This window comes from Physella acuta, unplaced genomic scaffold (assembly GCF_028476545.2).
Source record: "Physella acuta isolate Inbredline_101_S28 unplaced genomic scaffold, ASM2847654v3 ptg001197l, whole genome shotgun sequence".
Classification (NCBI taxonomy): domain Eukaryota; kingdom Metazoa; phylum Mollusca; class Gastropoda; family Physidae; genus Physella; species Physella acuta.
The window spans coordinates 310,001-333,783 of NW_026732714.1; the positions used below are offsets into that span (position 1 = coordinate 310,001).

Below are 23,783 nucleotides of genomic sequence, written 5' to 3' on the forward strand. Positions count from 1 at the left end.
TATATATATATATATATATATATGGGTTTTACATATGATTTGAAACCTTCCCCCTAAAAAAACTATACTACAACCGTCAATGGGTGTGGTTGTATGTGTAGAGAGTTTCGCTGATAAAAATAAAGATCAGATTCACTGGTTAAAATTATTAAAAAAAAATTCACTTAGTTTCTTGATATAAAAAGTAGTTTGTTTTTAACAAAACAAAAATTTAAAAACAAAAGATATAACTGTATGGGTTTTCTTTTAAATTTGAACACAAAAAAAGGACATGATAAAATACTTTAACATTTTTGTAATACTATTTACAATATTTAAATTTAAAAAATGTTATCACTTTTACTACAGTTAATTTTCATAATTTTACTATAGTACATAAAATTATCGTAAATTTAATCAATCCATGATATAATCAGATTTTTCTAAATGTTATTTGTTTTTTTATGCTTATAAGGTTACTTTTCTTAAATCGCTATTTACCTTTATTTGTAATATTAATTATCTTTTTAAAAATGAAACATTTATCATTTTTATTATTAAACAGATACAATATTTCATTAACTTTTTTATTCATATAATTAATATTTTATTTTCATTACTATAATTGAGTTTCTATTTTTATTGTTGCATAGTTTATATAATTCTGTTTAAAAATTATTTCCTAAAAGCGCTGGTAAATAAATATCGTTAATGCTTTGAAAGTTTGAATTTGAATTGAAACCATTAAAATAATAGTTAAAAAACAAACAAACAACAAACAGCTTAGTTCTTAAAATGGGCTATGACAAGGAGAGATAAATCGAGAAACCGTGTTATCTTCTCTTGAATGAAAGAATTAAAAAAAAAAATCAAAAAGTGTTAACAATAGTGTACATAAAATCACAACCATACTTTTAAAATGTGAACAAAAAACCAACATCATATTTGAATACTTTTCGTCAATATGTTACATACACGTTGATTTAAACCTTCATCCTGTTGGTCCAATATACATTGATCATAATAAAAAAACATTTGAAGGATGACAACGTTTATTTCAAACAACAAGTTAAATCAAATACACAATCATGAAAAGTTATGAACATAATGGAAGACTTTACTTCCTGTTTGACTTTTACCGTCAATATTTTTAACTCCATGTGACGGAGCTCTCACTAAAGATTTGAACACACACAAGTTCATTGAACAAAAACAATTTGCTCCATCATTTTGATACCAAGCTACATATTCAGTTTCTAATATTCGGGTGCAAATTTTTAGTAATACATTATGCAGCCACAGACCATGTGTTTTGAATATTGAAATAGTTGGTTTACATAGTTTAATTTTGCAAAAAATAACTTGTTTGTTTTGCAAATAGTTTTAACTTAAGATTATTATTGTACATATTCTATAGACAAAAGTGGATTTGAGAATCACAAAAAAAAAAAAGTTATCCTAAAATAGTATAAGGTCTTAATTTAAATAAACTGTTTCTAACCATTTATTATCAGACTTCGAAATTGTCCCCAAAGCTAACGAACACATCTCAATGCTATTGAAAACATCTGCAATAGGGCTGGTAAGTAGGTCACCAACCAGTTCTACGGCTCAATAAAACCTGCATGAGCCATATAACTTGTTGGTGACCTACTTACCAGCCCTATTGTAGCTTCCTTTTTAAGTCTCTAACATGAATCCAATGTACAAAACTAAAAAATTAAAATAAAGGGATCAAGTTCAGAAACTAGATATAAACACTGTAACAATACTGTCATTGATTTCTCAACTATATATATATATATATATATATATATATATATATATATATATATATATATATATATATATATATATATATATATATATATATATATATATATATAATGTATGTATATATATAGTGAATGGAAGTTTGGCTTAGATTTTCCACACACATCTATGCCTTGGCTGATGGTTGCGCCTCCCCCCTGGGGCGGGCAGTGCAGTAATATTTCTTGTGTGCCAGATACGTTGAATGTTTGGAGAAAGAGATATCACAGTTTTGGCAGTACCGGCCACTGGTCGCTCTGTCCTCACGAACAACCGTTTTCATCGAGCTGGTGGGAGGGGAGGGCGAGTGGTGGGAGGGGAGGAAGAAATATGGAAGAGCCAGGTGCGGGGGAGCGTAGGGGAAGGGCAAGGGAGAGGGGAAGACCGACGAGGTAGGGGTTACTACGCTTGTAGGAGGCTCCAGTTTGGGGAAGGTTGGTTGTGTGGGTTTTTGGGGCGTGGTTGGGTTCGGTTGTGGGGGGAAGTTCAGTAAAAAGTTGGAAGGGACCCGGGGTTCAAGTTTGTCATCGGGTGAAGCAGGGTGGGGGGAATCACTGAGATGGTCCGCTGGCTCTTGTTTTAAATTGAGTCTAGAGTGATGTCCCTTGAAAGCGTGCGGGTAATGGTTGCCGTCAGAGTTGGGCGATTTTAGAGCTGACGCCGAAGCATTATTCTCCTCTAATCGGGTTTCCGTCACGGAATTCTTGCAGCTTCGGAAAACGGATTCCTCGGAAGTTTCGGATTTGATGTGAAAATGGTTGATGATCTCCCCTGGTTCGTGTTCTTGAAACGAGGCCGTGTCCATCGCTTCCGTGTTCTCCTGCGATTGGTTGTCGTCCGTGACGTTGAGCGGGGTGCTGACGCTACGCTTGATTTCACACGGAGACTGACTGGAAAAATGTCTCTCCGAGTCCGAATTCGTCGACTCCGGACTAGGGTTTGGCATCTGCAGGAAATGATTAAGTTTCGAGGAGTCATCAGCTTCGTCTTCATCCATCGGTTCTGTTTTCACCTTGTTCAAAAGCTGACTCGAAGAGCTTAACTCTGTTGAACTTTTTCTAAACGAAAATTTTTCTTCCTCTTCCGGTGAGTTGGGATCTTCCAAGACCATTCTTCTGGAACTTGACGGTTCTTGCGTGTTAGAATCTGGATTCGTTTGACGCAGGTCAGGACTGCTGCTGCTTCCGCCCTGTTGGTCTTCCTCAGTGCTGGCAGACGACAGCCTTCTTCTTTTATTCTTCCCTCTGTGGTTGGCTTCGAAGTGTGAGCGCAGATCATCAGGATTTTTACCGATGTAAGCGCAGTGGAGGCAATGCATGAGGCCCGCTATGTACTGCGAGGCCGCTATCTCGTGGACTTTGTAATGCGAGGCCAGGAAATCCGAGTTCGCGAAATTTTGTCCACACAGCGGACAGGTCTGGGGAATGTCCACTTTCGGCAAAGGGAAATCGAATTTTTCGTACGCTTTTCTGGACCGGCGCCGCTTGTACGGTTCGTTTTTCAGTCTCAGGAGTTCGGTGTCCGTGGCGGCCCCAGGGTGGGGGCTTTGGGTGACCGGAACCAACGCCGGCTCGTGGTATTCCAGCATGTTCTCGTCGGTGAAGTCTAGACCCTCGTCGACGTGAGTTTTACCGTGCATTCGCATGCCCCTGGCCGTGTTGCCACGGTAACCGCAGATCGTGCACCTGTACGCTTTGGTTGGCGCGTGCACCTTCATGTGCTCGGCCAATCGGTTGTCCGTGATGGACACGTGATCACAATGCGGACACGGGAAACCTTCGTGGCACATGTGAAGTCGCAGAAGCCTGGCTGAGGTGAAGACGTTGTTGCATCTGGAACACGTGAACTCCTCTAGAGGGGGATCTGGAGACGACTGCTGCGGTTCTTCTTTGGGAGAGTTCAAAGAGGATGAGTCCGAGGTGGTGTGAAGTATCACAGAATGCTCGCTGTCTTTACCAGCCGGGCAGTAATATTCCTTGTGGGCCTCGAGAATGCTGGCGTTGCTGAATTTGATTCTGCACGGCACGCAATAAAATTTGTATTTGAGCTCGTTGGAATGTTTAGACGGGGATAAGACCGCGGGGGTCTCTTTAAGTTTGGGAGACGAGTGCGATTTTTGCGAGTCGGTGCTGGTTTCTGAGACTGGTTCTTCCTTGGGAATCGCTTCAGGGAGATTTCTTGCTTCCGGCTCAACAGGGGCGTCGACAACTGAAATCTGGGTGTTACTCAGCCGCCTCTTTCCAGAGCAGTAATGTTTTTTGTGTATGAGATAGTTGTCGTGTTTATAGAAGACGATGTTGCAGTCGGCGCATTTGCTGATGCCGTTGGGGTGGCCGGAGGGTGAGATTGGCGCTGGTTTGGTGCGTGGAGACATGGCCAGGTGGGGGAGGCCGGGGGCGGGGAGGAACCCGGCCGTCGAGACCAGGAGTGAGGGGTGCTGCAGGAGCTGGGGAGGGGCGGTGATGGGGGTCAGGTGATCAGATCTAAGGTAATGCTGGGCCGGCAAAGATTCTCTCAGGAGATGAAGTTGTTCTTGGGTCAGTAAAGACGAGCGAATCGGACTCGGGGGAGACTGGGTTTGGTCTCGACGGGAAATGTCCAGCCCCAGCGGGGAGGTGGAGCGCTGGGACCTCCTCCGCTCTAGATGACCCCCGTCTTTGTCGGGTTGGAGGAAAGTCTCAGCAGACGGCTTACCGTCTTCTGTTTTGATTTCTTTTCTGTTGATTGACAGATCCAGTGGGTGGTCTTCGTCAAAACGTTCCGTCTTAATCGAGCTGTGGTCTTTTGATTTGTGAGCTTGGTCGTGGGACCAATTGAAATGATTTTTTTGAGAAGTCGACGGCGCCTTGCTCAGAAAATGTGTGTGCGATGGCCGGGGTGAAGCTTCTGAAGAAAGCGGATGGTGATGATCCGGGGGTGATCTGGTCCTCGGGCTACTGTCTTTACCGCGGACTTCCGGTCCTGATAACGGTTGCATGATCATGGCGGGTAAAGAAATGGAAATGTTCGCCAAGCCGGAAGCTGTCAGCATAGGGGCGGTTAGTATCACTGCCGCGGCGCCGGGGAGAGTGGCTTCCCTTGAGGGTAAGATAATCCCACCTTGGTTGAGCGTCGCCATCTGTAAAGCCGACGGCACGCCCACTTTGCCGGTCTCGGAAAAAGAAAATGGCGAATGAAACATGGCGGCGAACGCTGACGGGTTGGCCAGGGCTTTTTTCCTCCTCTGGGCGCAGTAGTGCTCTTTGTGGCAGCGGTAGGTGTGGAGGCTGGAGAACTGGATCCTGCACTCCTTGCAGAAGGTCTCCAGCGCGGGCGACTTGACCACGGTCAGTGCCGTCTCCTGGCTGAAGCTGCTGGCCGCTTTCATCTTGTCGTTGTTGTGCATGCGCATGTGCCGGTTAAGGCTGCTCAGTTTGTAAGCCTTGTAGTTGCAGTGTTTGCATTTGAAAACCTGGCCATTGACTCCAGTTTTTTCTTGAGAGGATTGGTCCGAGGCGTTGTTGTCTAGACTTTTAGACTCGGCTTTCTGCGCCTGTGTCTCAGGATCACCTCCAACCTTTGAAGCTGTTTAGAATGAAATTATAAATACATTAAAACAAACCAATTTTTTATATTATTGATATATAGTTTTGAAGCTTAGTATATAAAAAGTAAAATTTAAAATTATATATAGGCCTATAAACTTTACCCGAAAAAAAAAATGTTTTTTTTTAAAATATAAAAATAATAAAAGTTAAGCAAAGAGAAATAACTCTGTAAATCTTACTTTCGCTAGATGCTTTACTTGAGTCGCTTCCCTTTGAATCCTTGTCCTTGGTTGTCGGTGTGACCATCTGCTCCGAGGTTTTCTTGGAACAATAAAAACTCAAGTGGCCCTGTAGAGTCCTGGGACTGGAGAACCGGACACCACAGAATGGACAGCCGTAGATGAGGGCAGCTGAAAGTGTCAACGTGAATAAACGACTACAGTCTATATTCAACCTTAATGATCTACTATACCTAAGTCATTCAGTTTCTTACAGTGGGTTAGAGATTGCTAAGGACAGCTGAAATAACACTATATGCAACAGGTATTTAAAAGTGTCTCTCACACAGCGAGTAAGGGCGGGTACCTACCATGTCCAGTGGCTGCCGGCTGTTGGAGCGCCTGGTGGCTCAGGGCGCCCTCTACCCCCGGGCTCACCTCCTCTTTGACCGTGACGGCGGGCTCCTCGTCCCCCTCCGTGTCGTCACACTCGTCCTCGCTTTGGAAGGTGAAGGACGCCCGCAGCTCCGTGCCGATGTCGATGTCGGTGACAACCTCACACCAGATCCTACCCCCTGGGGATAGACGATACGGGAATATTAAACAGTGGACAGGAATCACGTGATTTACCTAAACTGCGGGAGTTTTTTTTATTTTGTGGGGGGGGGGGGGCTGGGGGAGGTCAGCTGAGGCCCATTTAATACCTGGGACCGCAACCCATCTAGTATTAATAACTCCGAGATTGAACCACCTTAGGCAAAATGAATACTAACTCTGGTTTCCTTTGTACTGAAGTTGGGACCACATGTATGGATTAGCATTCCTTCGATCTATCTCGGCCAAGGCCGACAAAAATGGATACCGATGCATGTGAAACCATTGGCCTCCTCCACTAATGTGTTTTAACGAAAGAAACGAAATGAACAGGCGAGGGGATGATTGAGTAATTTTCACCTGCTTAGACAGCACGCCTTAGACAGCACGCCTTAGACAGCACGTCTTAGACAGCGAGTGTGGTAAACAGCCAAAATTATGCCCCCCCCCCCCTGCCACCACCACAGCCTTCCTTAACTCCCAACGATAATTGCATTCAAGCATGTATTGATTAGAAACTAATTACATCCCCCTCCCCCCCCCCCAAACGTAGACACAGACTAGCCTGACCCTCAACAGACACCCGCGGAGTGACCGCCCAATCCCCCCCCCCACCCACAGTCTATCACAATTAGACCCCCTGATAGTGTGCTGCTAACCACCACCCCCCCCCCCCCCCCCCTACACACGCACATGTTGAGTACTCACCTTCCCAGTACACGTGCGTGTTCCGGTCTGCGGCAATGCCGGCCGACCGGAGCAGTGCCAGCCATCCGCCGGACTGTCCGGCAACGTTCATTAAAGCCTGCTGGCCTTTCTTGTTGGTGAACTGGAACAGAGGGTTTGTGGAGGTTAGGGGGTGGTCAATGTGGGGTGGTGGTGGGGGGGGGGGGGGTAGTGGAGATAGTGGTTAGTGTTAGGTAGTGGATGGAGAGGATGTAAGGGTGGCGTGGGTGGGTGGTAGTGGTTAGTGTTAGGTAGTGGCTGGAGAGGATGTAAGGCGGGGTTAGTGGTTAGTGTTAGGTAGTGGATGGAGAGGATGTAAGTTTAGAGTGAGGGTAGTGGTTAATGTTAAGTAGTGGGCTGGGAGGCCTTAAGTTTGGAGTGGCGGGTGGGAGGAGGGCAGTGTAGGTAGTGGATAGTGTTAGGTAGTGGATGGAGATGTAAGGGTGGAGTGGGAAGTTAAAAGTGTTTAAGTGGATTTCAAGGTAGTTATTCTTTACAGTGGACAGAATAGAGAAAGTGAAGGAAGAGGGAGGGGAATGGAGAAAAATGATATGTTGTTGGAATAGAGAATAATGTGTGGGATGTTGTTTCTGTAAAAAAAAGTCCGTCTCAGAGAATATATGGAGTGGGCGTATCATAGCTCCTTTTAATGCAATATCTTTTATATAGCCTATTACTATGTGAGTATATCGGTGGAATAAATCGCTAATTTACCCAACCTACCCCTATACTAAATTATAGAATTTTCAAAGTTGACAAAAAAAAAATACAATTATTCCTAGAAATTACATTCTTTCCTAACTTACGTATTTCTAATGCTTAGCCAAAATCTAAATTAAATCTACATAAAAAAACACGTGGTAATAAAGCTATAAATAAATCTTGTTTGTCGAGTCTAAAAATAGATTATTAAGAATCAACGCGACCTGCTAGATAAGGCAATTAATCGAAACTAATCAATTCTAATCTGATTGTATTAAATCAATCAGGTACTATCTACACCGTCGGGGCGATAAATCATTGGTTCATTGATTGCTTGAGGTAATGGGGGTCAAAGCGGAAGTGGAGAGTGAGTCGTGGGGTGAGGGGTCAAGGGTGAGAGGAAGTGACCTTTAGAGGGGTTATTGGGTATTTTGTTCTGTAAATAGACGAGGGTATTTGTTTTATGTTGGTAGCTTACGTAATGGAGGGTGAAGTTTTAGATTCTGGGTAGTTAGGGTCTTGGGTAGTGGCAGTTAGTGTCTGGATAGTGGCAGTTAGTGCCTGGATAGTGGCAGTTAGTGTCTGGATATTGGCAGTTAGTGTCTGGATAGTGGCAGTTAGTGTCTGGATAGTGGCAGTTAGTGTCTGGATAGTGGCAGTTGGTGTCTGGATAGTGGCAGTTAGTGTCTGGATAGTGGCAGTTAGTGTCTGAGAAGTCACAGTATATGGGTGGCTGTGTTTGTATTTTAATGATATGCTATTATGTAAGGTGAGCCGATCACTCGATGTGAAATCAAGTAATGAATAGCACTATTAGGCAATTTTAAATGGCGTCACGCCTGGGTGTGTGAAAAGGGAGGGGGGTGTTACATTTTTGTTACGATGTGCTATATGTGTCAGGGTGAAGATATGTAACAATAACAAAGCGTATCTTTCGAATATAAAAATATTCCAACGTAAGTTAGGGGGAAAAAAACGAACGTGTTAATATTTAACAAAATTGTGAGGTTTTAAGATAGGGTGTCATGTTAGGGGGGGGGGTCTGTTTTTGAGACGCCATGTAACGACAATGAGAAGGCGGCTCGAGTATGCGCGACTCCCTTTATGGATGCCCCCCCCCCCCCCCTCGTACAATGCGAATTATACTTACAACTATGTACATACAAGTCACGTTTTAAAAATTACTACATGGCCATACACATTATTTATGTTTGAAAAGATACAATCAGGCCAATCGAAAAAGAAAGACCAAAAAACAAAAAGATAATTTTTGAAGTAAACAAACAGATAGATGCAATCATCCGGAGTCATCGAAGATAGCAGATCTCTTCGCCAATCACAAGACGGCCATCTTTATCTGTACTTCAGCTAGGGGAGAGCTATCTCAGGTCCAATCACTCCAATCACTCCAATCGGAGCCCCGTATCTTTTCGTCTCAAGGTAGAGATAACCCAATCTATACATGTCTGTGCATATTAGTGCATGATCGGGCGAGACTAGTAAGTTCAGTGTTTGGGTACATAGACATAGACAACACTTGACTTTGAAAGTTGTATTACTCATCGTTAAATTAGAATATGGTGATCTATGAGTCAATGTTTCAGATGAAGGAGAGTGTATGTGGTTGTTTTTCAACGAAAAGCTGGGGAACCAAATAGGGCTGAGTGAGCTCAGGGCCGTAGGATATACTAGTGGTGCAAAACATGTCTTTGGGCTAGGTTTGGATATATGTTAAGGTTCGGTTAAAGGTTGAGGCAGTAGGTACAAGTAAAGTTTGGTCATACAATGTGATAGGTCATGCAATGGGATAGGTCATACAATGGGATAGGCCATACAATGGAATAGTTCATACATTGAGGTAGGTCCTACAATCAATTAGGTCTACAACTGGTTAGGTCACATGCTGGTTTAGGTTGTGGGGCAGGTCATACAGTGGATTAGGTCGTACACTGAGTTAGGTCATACAATAGATTAGATCATGCAATGGGTTAGGTTTGGTCATACTACTGGTTAGGGCATGTAATGAGTAAGATCACATAATGGATTATTTCATGCAGTGGATAAGGTCGCACAGTGGGTTAGATCATACGATTGGTTGGTTTAGGTCATACAAATGGTTAGGTCATACAATAGGCGAGGTCATACAATGGAGTAGGTCATACAGTGGATTAGGTTAGGTCATACAATGAGAGAGGTCATACAGTTGGGTAGGTCATACCGTGGATTAGACTAGGTCATACAATCGCAAACGGCGTCTATTAGTCCTGGGCGTTAAATTATAAGACACATGCATGTTATCTGCACCAACTACGTCAACACCACCCAATACCACACCGTCCACCAACAACCATTTCCACTTCCGGTCTACAGCAGCGCCCATGTTGCCCGGTGCCCCAACTCGTGGGCTGTTGCCGTAGACTGAGCTGATTTCTGCCCTTATCGAGTGTCGCTGTGTTTTTGTTTCTTTTTTTTTTTTTTTTGTTTATCTTTTATCAGACGTCCTTGTTGTCGACGCTTGACCCAGTTTTATCCAGCAAGTTCAGAGATTAGCCAGCCGTGATCTCAATTGCGTGACGTCACGACCATGACGTAACACCCCCCCCCCTTTAGGATAGACGTTTAGACACGTGATAGACCCACCTGGCAGTGAGGCCATATACTAACGGCATGTAGATGTATCGATACTTCAATAATCGCCCGGTCAATAAAGTATTGTATCGAATTAAAAGTTTTGTTTTGATATCGATGTTAGAGTTAAGAACTAGTGTGGGTTTTAAGGTTGTGGTTAGGGTAGTGGCAGTGGCAGTGGCAGTAAAAAAAAAAGATATATCGATACTTCGATAAACGCCAAGTCAATAAAGTATCGTATTTAAGGGTTTTGGTTAGGTATCGATGTTAGAGTTAAAAACTAGCGTTGGTGTTATGGTTAGGGTTAGGGTAGTGGCAGTAAAAAAAGATATATCGATACTTCGATAATCGCCAAATCAATAAAGTATCGTGTTTAAAGGTTTTGATTCGATATCGATGTTAGGGTTAAGAACTGGTGTTGGTGTTATGGTTGTGATTAGGGTAGTGGCAGTAAAAAAAAAGGATTCTCCTTAAACGGTTACGTCACAGATTATCAAAGTTGAGAAAATATACTAGAAAATATACTAGAAAGTAGTACTAGTAATGATGCAGTTGAAGGCAATATTTAGTGATGTGGGAGGGACGACTGGCTGTAGCAAATCACCCTCAGAATGTGTGTCAGGATCATATGGCCACCGGGACGATAGTATACGTGTATGGCAGACGGTACCATCGTTTGGTAGAATGCACCATGACTAGAAAGAGGTTGGAATTAAATAGCAGGTCTAGGTAATGGCATCATCTGATTAATTAGTACATCCAACAACAGTTATTGTTTTAACATATAGGGGTAGGCGAAAATTCTGTTCTAGTCATTATCGTTAAAAGGAAAGTATGGAACAGAGAGGTTGAGTAGTAAAGCACATCTTTGCTAAGCCATAAAGCCTTGAGGTCTATCCTCAGAATGGTACCTGAATTATCCCTGTAAGTAAAGACAGCCTGGCATAAACGCTGACTACACTAACCTTGATGCCGAGGCTGGATAATCAGAGAAACCCTACTTCCTCTGCTTCATTGGCCGTTATTTTTTTTTTTAATTAGAAAAGCACCTACCTGCACAATCAGATCCCCGACCTTGACGGCTTCCGGCGGGACGAGTTGACCTTGGAACGGCCCCAGCGAAGAGCCCTGCGGGAGGGGGATGGCGCAGCAGACGACCCATCCGACGCTGGGGGTGCCGTGGATGTTGATGTCCTGCTCCCTCAGGTACAGCACGTCGCTGGGCAGCTGCAGCTGGTTGACTAACGCCAGCTCCGCCTCCTCGCGGGATTGAAACGCCGCTGACGCAGTCGACGCTTCCGGCGAGCTGGAGACGCCGCCGGATTTGGATCGCGATCGGGACCGGGACCTGTTTCGTCTTTTGATTTTGGGGGTGTACAGCGAAGCCGGGGCGTTGCTCCTGGGGACGTCGGAAGAACTCGACACCCCGCCATGCTCGGGGCTGGGAGGAGGCTCCGATTTTATCAGCGGCGCGATTGGCTTGTCTGTTTCAATGTCATGTTTTGATTGGTTAACTAGTTCCGGAAAGACAGTAGTCAAGGGGCTGCGTCTTGCGATTTGCGAATCGTCGACGTCACAATGGTGAGTGCCGAAGTTGGCGTCAGAAGAAGCATCAGAATGCTGGGAGTCAACCCCGGGGTCTTCGCCATTTTGTTGAGCATCTACTTCCGGTTCTAGATTTGGAGTTTGCTGCCCCGTGACGGAAGTTTGAGCCCAGTCGGTTTCCCCCTCCTCTGGACAGCCGGAACTGTCTACGTCATCTTCCCTCGCGCCGGGGTCGACGTCACTTCCGGCAGTCATCTCATGGCTCAGGGCGCCACTTTCTTCGTCGCTCTCATCGTCTGCAAATAGAATTTATTTTTAATAAGGCACTCACACTGAATGTAAACATTGCATCAATACATCGGACAAAAAAAAATAATTGATTATCAAGTATGAAAAATGTATTCAAATAAAAAAATAGCGAACTTCCCAATACAGAAAGGAAATAAAAAAGTAGAGAAAAAGTTTAATTTGTATACATTCATCAATAGTTTAAAATTTAATTGTACAAATTTTTTTTTTAAAATGTTAAGTGTAATTTATTTAGAAAGACATAGTCATAAACTCCTCATCAGATTTTCCAAACAAAAGATTACTGCAACGCCAGACAGTTTTTATGCTTAACAAACAGAATTTCTTTATCATAAGTAACCGAGGTTCAATGTTTACCAAACAGGATTTAGGTTCAATATTTACCGTTTTTTCCATTCACAATTAACCAACAAAACCAACAAAAATGTTTACCAATTAAAATATCCTTTCAATGCTTAACAAAAAGAATAACAATTTTAATTCATTATTCGACCACAATGTTTATGTTTACTTTTTTTTTTCAAAACTGAATTCGTCAAAAAGTTTTCACATTTAATTTGATCAATGTCTTGTCACATGACTCTCTGAGAATAGAAACCGTTGAGACAGATCTTGTTGTTTTTGCTAACTAATCCTTAGCCCCGCCAATATTAACTTAATATAACTTGACTCTTGAATCTTTTACTATTTACCTAACCAAGCTCTAAGATATGGTATACATTTCACATAAAGTCACTATTATCTCTATAAATATATATGAACATATCTTACCGTTACAGTCGCAACACAACTTTAAAAATCTCACAGATAAGAAAACAGACTTACATATACATTTTACATACTTATTTTTTTTTTTGTACAAACGATAGATCTACACACAGCTCACCGCTTATTTTTAGCCCACCTCGCAGTAAAAAAAAAAATCCTTAGCCTAAACTAAAACAACAAAGCGAATCCTCGAACCAGCTAGTCAAAAGTTGAAAGGTCACAACTAGGCATCAGGTAGATGACTGTCTAACATAGACGGGAGATAACGGTCGTAAAGATTAGGGGAGATAACCACAAGAGATTGTTATCAGGTATTGTGGCATGGAATTTTCCAGAGGGTCCCAGGTGCCTGTTACCTGGCACTAGTCTAAAGAACGGGTCGCTTGGTATCGGGTGACGCTGTTTCAATATGGCCCGCACCGATTAGGTCGCGTCTCAAGTTGTTGAGTGCTTTGTCTTTCAGGTGGGGTTGGAAGATAATATGGTAATGAGATTTAGAATGTGTGGGTATATATGGTTGTTGTTAAAAGATAGTATATTATTAAGATTTACATTTTATGAGTATATATTGCTTGTTTTTAAAAAGAAAATATGGAAATAAGGTTTGGAATTTGTGGGTATACATTGTTTGTTGTTAAAACATAATATGGAAATAAAATTTACAATGTGTTGGTACATATGGTTATTTTAAAAGAGAGAATGGTAATAAGTCTTAGATTTTGTGGGTATATATTGGTTGTTGTTAGAAGATAATATAGAAATAAGATATAGAGTTGAGTAGACCTATATATTGCTTGTTTCTAAAAGAAAATATGGAAATAAGATTTAGAATTTGCGGAAAAAGGAGTCTATCGGTTATTTTTAGAAATGAAAGATAGTATTTTGTGGAAAGAACTAGCCGTTTTAAAGGCCTTTTTTTAGGGTTAAAAGATTATATTTAATAAGTCAAAACTTTCTGGAACAAAGTATCTAATATATTTTTAAAAGAAAAAAGCATTTTTAATTTTAATAGTTTAATCTGCTATACAATCTACTAAGTTGTGCGACATTATTACTTCTAAATAACCTAAACAACAGACTGTACCATCAATATTATCATATACTTAAACCAGATTTATCATAGACGTTGTACAAATACCAGTCCACTAACAGTTGCCGAGTCCAGCGGAGAGGTTTGATTGCAGCCCTTTGATCATGAGGGGGCCACAAAAGCAAGAAGTCTACTGTTGCCTTTAGTACAAGAACTACCTAAAACCCGTCCAGTCTTTCTGTCATTCGCCAACAGACGGACACGACACCAAACTCTTTGATATTTGTGCGGCACTTGAAGAACATGACCAGATATCTGACCCATTCCAGATTAATCGAGAACGATATGTTCACCTGTCATTCAGTCTTCATCATCCACGAACAACAACAGTCTATATAGAACATCGAATATGAACTAATAAGAAATTCGAATTAAAAAAAAATATTTTGACATGTATTTAAAAAATGAAATTTGACTGAAAAAACTAACTTTTGTACGTAACTGCTTGCTTGTGTTTAATATTACGACAGCACACGTCATAACCACAAAAAAGATTCCATAACATAAGTTGTAAAGTTTCAATTTTTAAAACAGTTTCTCTCTGACTCGTTGATAAGTTTTAAGGTTAGAAGCAGATAACAAATACACAATAAACATACATAAAAAGTAAGTGGATTTTATACGTTTCCCACGCCGCGGTTCTGTTTGTTGTAGTTTTTCGATAGTGGTATTCTAGAAGATGTAAAGTGGTTTTAGTGTGTTCTTTGAAGTCCCTAATAGGTTGCGTTGTTTTTTTATTGTTAGAAGTGTCCACACGTTAATCAAAGAATGCATTTAGTATTTATTGTAGAGTAGCCTATTAGGAAACGCTAAACAGCAACATATCACATTACCATCATGCAGATCCTTATCTTTTAATTCGAATTTTTCTTCAAAACATAAAACAAAATCACATGTTGGGTGAAATTTAAAAAAAAAATTAAGTTTCGAAATAAATAATTCCTACTTAACTAGGAATTCATTATTTCGCCCGTTCACCAAGATGGCGAATTCAAACTTCTCTATGCTGTTATCTTATCTCTGCGTGTCTCCTTGTGCTCAAACGCAGACCTTATCGTGTGTGTTATCGACTAGATTAGCCTGGCCAAACTTCTTAGTTTCGCGATTACTTTTACATAAGTTCATATTCAGGAACACTCCCATAATAAAAAAAAAAAACATGTTCGGCTAGTCCACTAAGGGAGGCAACGATGATACTATTTATAGCAGAGTGTGGGGGGGGGGGGGGGATAAAAGAGTTTATGTTTGTCATAAATTGTTTACAATCTAACAGGTCATGTTGATTAGAGACACGCACTCAAAGCCTACAGTTCGCTGTCTGATTCAAGACATGCTTCTAAAGGCAGGCCAAGATCATGTGATCGAGTGGAGAAAATAATAATAAATTATGTCCCCTTCTAGTTCACGTGATTGGTGTTACGGTAATTATGTCCCTTCTCATAACACAAGCTCAGAAATGTAGTTGTTTGAATTATGTTATGTTTGAATTCCAGTACACGTGATAGACTGAAGTAAATTGTAAGAGCCATCTTGGTGTATTGATCTTTGTTAAAAAAGATTGAAAATGAACGTGAGTTAAAATAACACATTGTTGGTTATATAGTTCTGCAGATGTTGAAATGAATGCGGTTGGTCAAATGGGGCTGTAGACATTGTTGTTGTAGATGTTGCTCTTATATTGTTGGACGTATGGGGCTGTGGACGTTGACATTGTTGCTGTAGTGTATGACATATAGTGCCGTAGATGTGTTCTATTATTGGAATGGACGGTCAAGTAGTGTCTAAAACTGTCTCTCCTAGAACGTGGCATAATAAAGGAAAGGGGGGGGGGGGGTGGTAGTAAACAAGAAATTTACTTTCCCAAAACATATGATGAGTACCAATCATGGCTGAGTAGGCTCTGGACGCTTTGGAAGGTACACGCCGAAAACATAGTGCGGGTTACCAAATGGGAATGACATTCATTTGTTAACTATCAGTATCTCGTATTGCATTCTTTAGAAGAGACATACCCACAGACAAGGGAGAAAACTGACACGACACTCTGATCTTTTAGAAGAGATTTCAGACGCTTTACAAAACAATCCTAAAATATTTATTTAGTTATAAAAAAATATCAAAACTATTGCTGGAAAGGATAGGACACACCCATAGAAACCAACACAACAGCATCTTTATAAGGGCAACCATAAAGTAAAAGAAAAAAATCCCGGATTCTTTGTATAAATTCCAAAAGGATAAAAAAAAAGAAATACTTTAAATGATTAAATTTTTCTTCACGTCCGTAATCTTAGTTTCAAAAAGCGAGTTATCAAGTAATTTGAGGATAAGCCGCGTCAGGTATTTCTGGCACAATATTCTTCTTCAGGTGTTCCCACACAGGTGATCCCTGTTAGCACCGACAAAATAAATTGTAAAAAAACAAAATACAAATAAATATTTTAGAATAATTCTTTACTTTAAATTAGCCAGCAAGCCACATTTTATACCTTGATTTACTAGTGGTTAACTGCTAATGTGAATAATTTACGTTTTTTTTTTAAAGGTGCGGACAAAATTAATGGGCTAACTAGGCACTCGTTAAGGGAACGGGATTGAGGATTAGGTGTTGCTACAATATTTGAATGTATCTCCTTGCTTTGCAAACTTAGAAATAGAGACGTAGATAAAGAATTGCTTCAAATATATATATATATATATATATATATATATATATATATATATATATATATATATATATATATATATATATATATATATATATATATATATATATATATATATATATATATATATATATATATATATGTATACTGCTTCAACCTATCCCTCAACTCTACGTCGGGCGGTGAGGACCGTCACGTGACCCTGAGTTTACAAGCAGTGAGAGAGTTGTGTCTCTTACCTCCCCATAACATCAAAGATCAAGCCACCCACCCTACCTCCCATGTTTGCGTAGACTTTAAGTAAACTCAAACCCAGAGACAGATTTTTTTTTCCTGAAGGGGGGGTCTTGGGGTGTACAGTTACTGCTTGTCGAGGGGGGGGGGGGGTCTTGGGGTGTACAGTTACTGCTTGTCGAGGGGGGGGTCTTGGGGTATACAGTTACTGCTTGTCGGTCATCAGACCCGCCGTGTTTTTACCCCTTTCTGTTATCGATGGCAGCGGGGACAAGGGGAGTAATTGCATGTAGTTGGGTACAGAAATCAAGGGTAGGTGTGCAAGTCAGGATCGAGTTATCTCCCTGTCAGATAATGCCCGGGGATAAAAACAAAAAAAAATATAAAATAAAATAAAAAAATTTCGAGTGAGCGAGTGATAGTTATCGGTGTACACACTTAACATAAAACACAGTTATCTGCCCCCGTGTGCTATCTCGCCGAAAGCCCCCACGGGATTGGACTAGTCTCTGAGCCCAGACTACAAACGGGGCGCGGTGGGGATGTATTGGTAATCTTTTCACGGATCCCAACTTTTTTTTTCTTTTAATATAAAAGATAAAACCGTCGATGTTAGTGACGATTATGGCTTATCACCTCCCGTTATCTCGCGTGCGGTAAAAATGTTTGAAAAGTGGAAGCGATTTTTTTTTTTTAAATGTGCGCTATCTCAGATCAACGCGTACTTTGTATTATTTTTAGGTATAAAGTTCAATTGTAGTGAGTAATATAGAGACATAGAGGGAAAAATAAAAAAAAAGGGGGGGGGGGGGTGAAAGATAGAGGCAGGTTGTTAACATTTTTTTTTTATCTTCTCCATTAAAATGTTTATTACAAGTTGGTTCCCATTATCCGGAATCAAGATAAGGGGCGGCAACTTTTCACGAGAAAAGCGATAGAGTTATCGAGACTTTGCTAAGTCCGTATAGACAGGTAGGTTTTAGGAGATGGGGTTCTTCCTGTGTTAGATGTTCATCGTGGTGTTTTTATAAACAGTGAGGAGGTATTAAGGCTGTCGTATGTTTGGTATATAATCATCGTTCTATCACCTTCGGGTCCAAGTAAGACACTAAGGGAAGATTAAGTAGAATTCATCTGTTTCAATGAACTCGGCATACAAGGGGATAGTGTAGTTAGCACTATGCCCGGCCACCTTTGTGAATTCAGGTACCCATCAGAGCTGGGTAGACTCAGTGCCGTCCTATTGACCAAAGCCCAGGTTTTGAACTCGAGACTTTCTGGTTAATAGTAGTAAGCTCTACGCCGTCGCTTACGTGAATACAAAACAACAACATAAGTATGCGTTTTTATATAAGTTACTGGTTGATCACTGTAACTGATTTAATACATTAAAATAATATTACAGGAAGTTTTGGAGACTTTAACCCTCTAGAGATTATTGCACAATGACGTCATACGGATTTAAACTCGCTGCCTTCAACATTATAGTCTTCAGTTCTAGCGATCAACCACACTTCCACGATGGTCAAATTCAAATTTAAAGAATGGCTGAGTTTATGGGGTGGGGTTTGGTAACTAAATCTGCGATAGGGAGAAATGTGTTGGGGGAGAAAGGGAGAGAAAGTGCATGGAAGGTATTCAAAAAGGTGCTAGGGTAGAGTCGGAAAGAATAAGTAAGGAAGAGTACGCAAAAAGATGCGTAAATTTGGAAATAGAGATGAGTGAGTGGGGACGAGGACTATGGATGAGTATTCAGGGAGTTTGGGAAAAACGAATGGGTAAGAGTGAGTAGGGATGATGCGTATAAAGGAGTGAATAGGGAGGAGTGAGCAGGTAGGAGTAAAATGGAGTGAATGAGAATTGGGAAGTGAGGAGTGAGTATAAAGTGCTATAAATTAAAGTAGGATTGCATGTGATGCACTACTAGGGAGTTGATTAGAAAGACTTGAATGAGGCGTGAGAAGGTAAGAGTTAATAAGGAGGAGTGAGTATGGAGTGAGTAGAGTAAGTAGGGGTGAGTAGAGTAAATAGGAGTGAGTACGGAGTGAGTAGAGTGAGTAAGTAGGAGTGAGTATGGAGTAAGTAGAGTGAGTAAGGAGGAGTGAGTATGAAGTGAGTAGGGAGTGAGTAGAGGAGTGAGTACGGAATAAGTAGAGTGAGTAAGGAAGAGTAAACATGTAGGGATGGGTAGGGAATGGTATGAAGGAGTGAGTAGGAAGGACGTAGGTAGAGACATAAAATGGGTAAAAAGGGGGCAAGTTAGGAATCTCACGATAAAGCGAACACGTGTTAGACGCCCGTATATCTAATGTATTCAATTACACACACACACATTGTTTTTTTACACCCAGAACATTTCGTCACGTGACCTACAGATTGTTATCCCACGTCGAACCAGAAGCAGGCACCACGGAGATAACCGGCTGTTTCTAAAACAGAGTTTATAACGTCCGATAGTCAGGGGCGATAACAGGACATTTCATCAAGGGGAGACCATCGCTAGATACGTGGCTAGCATAATGCGAATACGTCAGCACATAGAGTGGGGGCAGGGGTAGGGGGGGGGGGACAATGGATAGATCTAGGCCTACAGTAATGGACGTGGGGGTGATAAATAAAATATTTCCATATAAATCATACGGTCTGTTTCTTGAAAAATATCTGCATATTACGCTGTGAATGTATGGTTCCAAAGTTAATTTTGCTGTAATTTATTTATTTCTTTATTCTTATTTTTTTTTACAAAATCATAAATTATGATTCAGTTAGTAATTAGTTGGTATAGATAGTTATAAAGTTTGAGCGGCCAAAATTAAAAAAAAACAAAAAACAAGTTGAATTTGGAAATCTACCTACTAGGTTGGTTTTAAAAACTTCAAGTACGAAAGGGTATAAAGATGATTCTTGGGTGAAATAAAAAAATATATGAAAAAATGTGACCGTTTAACGTTATAGAAAGTTAAAATATCAAAGTTAAATAAGGAACAATAAGAAAACTGTAATATTAAAACTAGATGTGTAATTTAGAAAGATGGGCAGGTGCTAAGACATGCAGGCGATTCATCAAGACAAGGCACTTAGAACCCAGGCATGTAGTGAAAAGACAGACAGGCACTATGTAGACAAGCAAGTACTGAGCATATGAAAACTGGCAAGCACTAAGAAGACAGTCAGGCACTAAGAAAACTGGCAAGCACTAAGAAGACAGGCAGGCTTATAGACGTTGTCTAATCTCTACATGACTATCTCGCCAATAGGAACACCGCCCTGAGTTAAAGGGGAAAACGCCGGATAAGGAAGCGCTGGGTTATCTTCCACTAGCGCCGAAAGGATAACTCTGATGTTTGTTTTAGGATGGCGGGATATCTAGAATTAACTAGTATCGATCAAGATTAAGATATTTACAATATCGATACCACTTAATAAGTCTATTATTATTTCATTAAATATAGAAACTGATTTTAAAATATTGATTTATATTTTCTTATACACACGGGGCACGGAATTAAAATTTAAGAAGCGTTATATTTAAGAGTAATGATTACTCGATACAGGTAAAAACGTAGCATCGATACCGCCCATGGCAACCAAAGCTGTGGGTCTTATCCTGCCCTATCTGAATGCCATCAGGAACGGTCTGACGAAGACATTGTTCTCGAAACATTCTCGACATCTGATTGCGCGGCTGCAGCTGGGGGTCAACGGCTGATAGGGTCAGCCGGGCCCGGGGATAAGGGAGCGTCGCATACCAGAAACAAAAGGGGGATAAGTTACGTCTGCGGTGAGCTGGTCGGGTCGTGTGTAGAACTAACTGTACATGTACACGTTTGTTGGTTCTGTCTTCTGTTTTATTAGATGTGAATGCGTCAATTAGAGGCTGAAAGAGATCCAACTGTGCATATGAAGGAAGTATTTTTTTTTTAGCTTTTCGAACATGGAGGCAGATGAAGTTGAGTTCTGTGAAATGGGCGTATAAAAGAATAGGGTAGTCAGGACTACGTTCAGTCGACTTAATTTCCCTAACATAAGGCTGGGTGGAGTCTGGGATTTCCTAGATACTCCATGAGAGATCCGAACACGAGACTTTCGGGTTAGCAGACGCGTGATCTACAGCCCGATCAGGCCATCCCAAGCGTATTAATATATATATATATATATATATATATATATATATATATATATATATATATATATATATATATATATATATATATATATATATATATATATATATATATATATATATATATATATATATATATATATATATATATATATATTTATATATATGTATGTGTGTGTATATATATATATATAAATATATATATACATATATATATATATACACATATGTATATATATATATATATATATATATATATATATATATATATATATATATATATAACATTTTAGTGTGTGCATGTGTGTATATATGTGTGTGTGTGTGTGCGCGTGACACTTTGACTCATTCAGTTCATTAAAGAAGGCGATCCATTACCCCCCATCTCCGACAGTTCGAAATTAATACAGGGATTACAGACCCGACCGTGGCGCCGTCTTCGTTAGCTCAGCATCCAACCACGTTTTAACAGAGCATGATAACGACAGTGGCGGCTGTTACAGCATTCACGGAATATTCCGGCTTTATCTATATATGTTCACAATTTACGCGCAGAAATAATTGCAGTAACGAGTACGAAAGGAAGTACGGAATTGATTATATCCGGTGTAAAAAATGTATTTTTTTATGTAATTCAGCTGCGTTTCTATAAATGTATAACCCCGTATATTAAAAAAAAAATGTCTTTGTCCTTTCCTATCGGGAGCGTGGGGGCTAGAAAGGTTTCCCGGCAGATAGAAAGGGGACACTATCTCAGTGGAAGCAGGGGACTGGCCCCCGCTATCTTATCTCCCCTGTGGGGCCACGCCCCGCCACTGCCACGACGCTGCGACACCTCGATAGCAAGGGCCGATAATCCCGGGGAAGGGAGATAATCACTCATCCACTCCTTGACTTTACCTTTAAGCTTTTTTTTTCTTTTCGACCAATCTACCTCTCCCCCACTGGTTTTTGTATTATGGTTAATGTCTTTTTATTAGACGTACCGGGGACCACGCCTCCCTTAAAACAATAGGCAATTACATTTTAACACTAGAATCTAACTCGATGTTCACGTTTTTTTTTGAAAAGTGTGGATACCCTCCCTTTCGTCCAAACAAGCCCAGCAGCGATGCGCGCGCACGTTTTATTTTTAGAACGGGTCACGTGCTCTAGCAACTGTTTCCCCCACCCTGTGGTCGTTTTGATTTATGTCAAGCTGCTCATGTTGCCGCTCGGAGTTCGAGACGTAGGTGGGTGGGTCGGAAATGGGAAAACATGATAGGGGAGATTACCAATTGGACAGAAATTTATGTCATCGGATGCGTAGTGGCTATAGAATATGTAAATCAACTAAAAATACAAAAGAGCTACTGATAGTAGTACTATAGAAATGTAAATGAAGTAAAAATACACCAAACTACTATTCTGATTCACTAGAAAAAACCCTCTTATTTAGCACGTGTAACCATATAACTAGGTTAATTCTAGTTTAATTTAACCGAATCCTAAACCTTTAATTTTAATTTGGTTGTCGTTTGACCTACTTTTAAAAAACGTTGCCTTGGTAATGATGGCCGCGAAATAATAAAAACGTTCCGCGTATTCATTTATACATTTTAATTAGTTTTATCAAGGTAATTCTACGACAATACGGATCAGATTATAAAGATGACTGTTTTAATGATTGTAATATACTTTTTATATATAGTATGTTCGTTAATTTCGCTGAGTATAAGGTAGCAGAAGATAAAGTGAGAGCTAACGTCTTGTTGTACAATAAATCTATTATTTTATATTCTAAAACGTTGGTCAAATATGGATAATTCTTCTTCATCTGCGTTTTTAAATTAGTTTATGGTGGAGGATTTAAACAACAAGCCCAACTTCGTGTATGAATTGGACTGTGGTCTCCAGATCACCGGGTGCCCCATATAGTTTTTCCTTGAGTGGGGTGTGTAGGGGCCAGTGTTTGGATCGCGCCTGGCTATATAAGGAACAGTCATGAAGGACGTGCTATATATTCTCCGGAGTTACAGCGTAGTAGCTATTTAATAACAAACGCATTTAAAAAAAAAAATTTCTATGCTGCCGATTTATTTAAAAAAAATAATAAAGTTTTGAATTGTTTAAGACGGCTTAATAAACGATAATAAAGTTTAAAGTTGTAGGCGACCCTACTTTAATCCTATCCTAGCACTTACACTCTATCTTAATTAAACTTAACCTTATCTAATCTCGGCCGTTAGACTAGTTATTCAACCTTTACCGGTCGAGTTGTCCACTCTTAGATCGGCGTCACCAGAACTATGCGCAAACGGAAAAAAGCACAACTGAAAACTGCGCAAATAGAAAAAAATACGCAAATACAAACTATACAAATACACTTTGATTTTGTCATATTTAGTAGAAAAGTATTTTATTATTCTTACAATGTACATTTGGTTATTATTTGCTTATGTCTATAAATGATCGATTTAAAAAAAAAATCCCTTACACACATTTTTTTTGCAGCAAATCTAAATCACCCCCATAATTTAATACACCCAAATCTTTATTGTAAACATTCAATGAAAAAAATAATCATTTACTACTCTATATTATTTATCAAATAACCCAGACACTATTCAATACCCCTCCCACCCTCCCCCTACGTATTTCCTCTCTTATCCCGTCCCCTCGTCGTTTATCTACGATAATACAACGACTCCTTAGCCTAGGGGAGATAACAAAGGTCTCTGGTGTGTGTCCCCGTGTCTTATCAACTTATTGTTACCGGCCCTGTGACCCGCTGGATGCCATAGTTTGCTTGACAATTCATTGTACTTTTCTAGTGATTGATTGTGTTGAAATATATCGCTACTTTTTGGGTGCTATGACGAT

General features: G+C 40.4%; 1 protein-coding gene across 1 annotated transcript in view; it reads right to left on the minus strand.

The window, feature by feature from the left end:
- Positions 1–1,882: 1,882 nt before the first annotated feature.
- Positions 1,883–23,783, minus strand: part of LOC131957039 (zinc finger protein ush-like) — a 40,431-nt gene continuing 18,530 nt past the window's right edge. Inside the window, exons 2-6 of the mRNA XM_059321743.1 lie at positions 11,240–12,027; positions 6,839–6,959; positions 5,908–6,111; positions 5,558–5,728; positions 1,883–5,355 (exon numbers count right to left, since the gene is read on the minus strand). Coding sequence (XP_059177726.1) covers positions 1,919–5,355; positions 5,558–5,728; positions 5,908–6,111; positions 6,839–6,959; positions 11,240–12,027 — 4,721 coding nt within the window. The 3' untranslated portion in view covers positions 1,883–1,918. The remainder of the gene's footprint in view (positions 5,356–5,557; positions 5,729–5,907; positions 6,112–6,838; positions 6,960–11,239; positions 12,028–23,783) is intronic.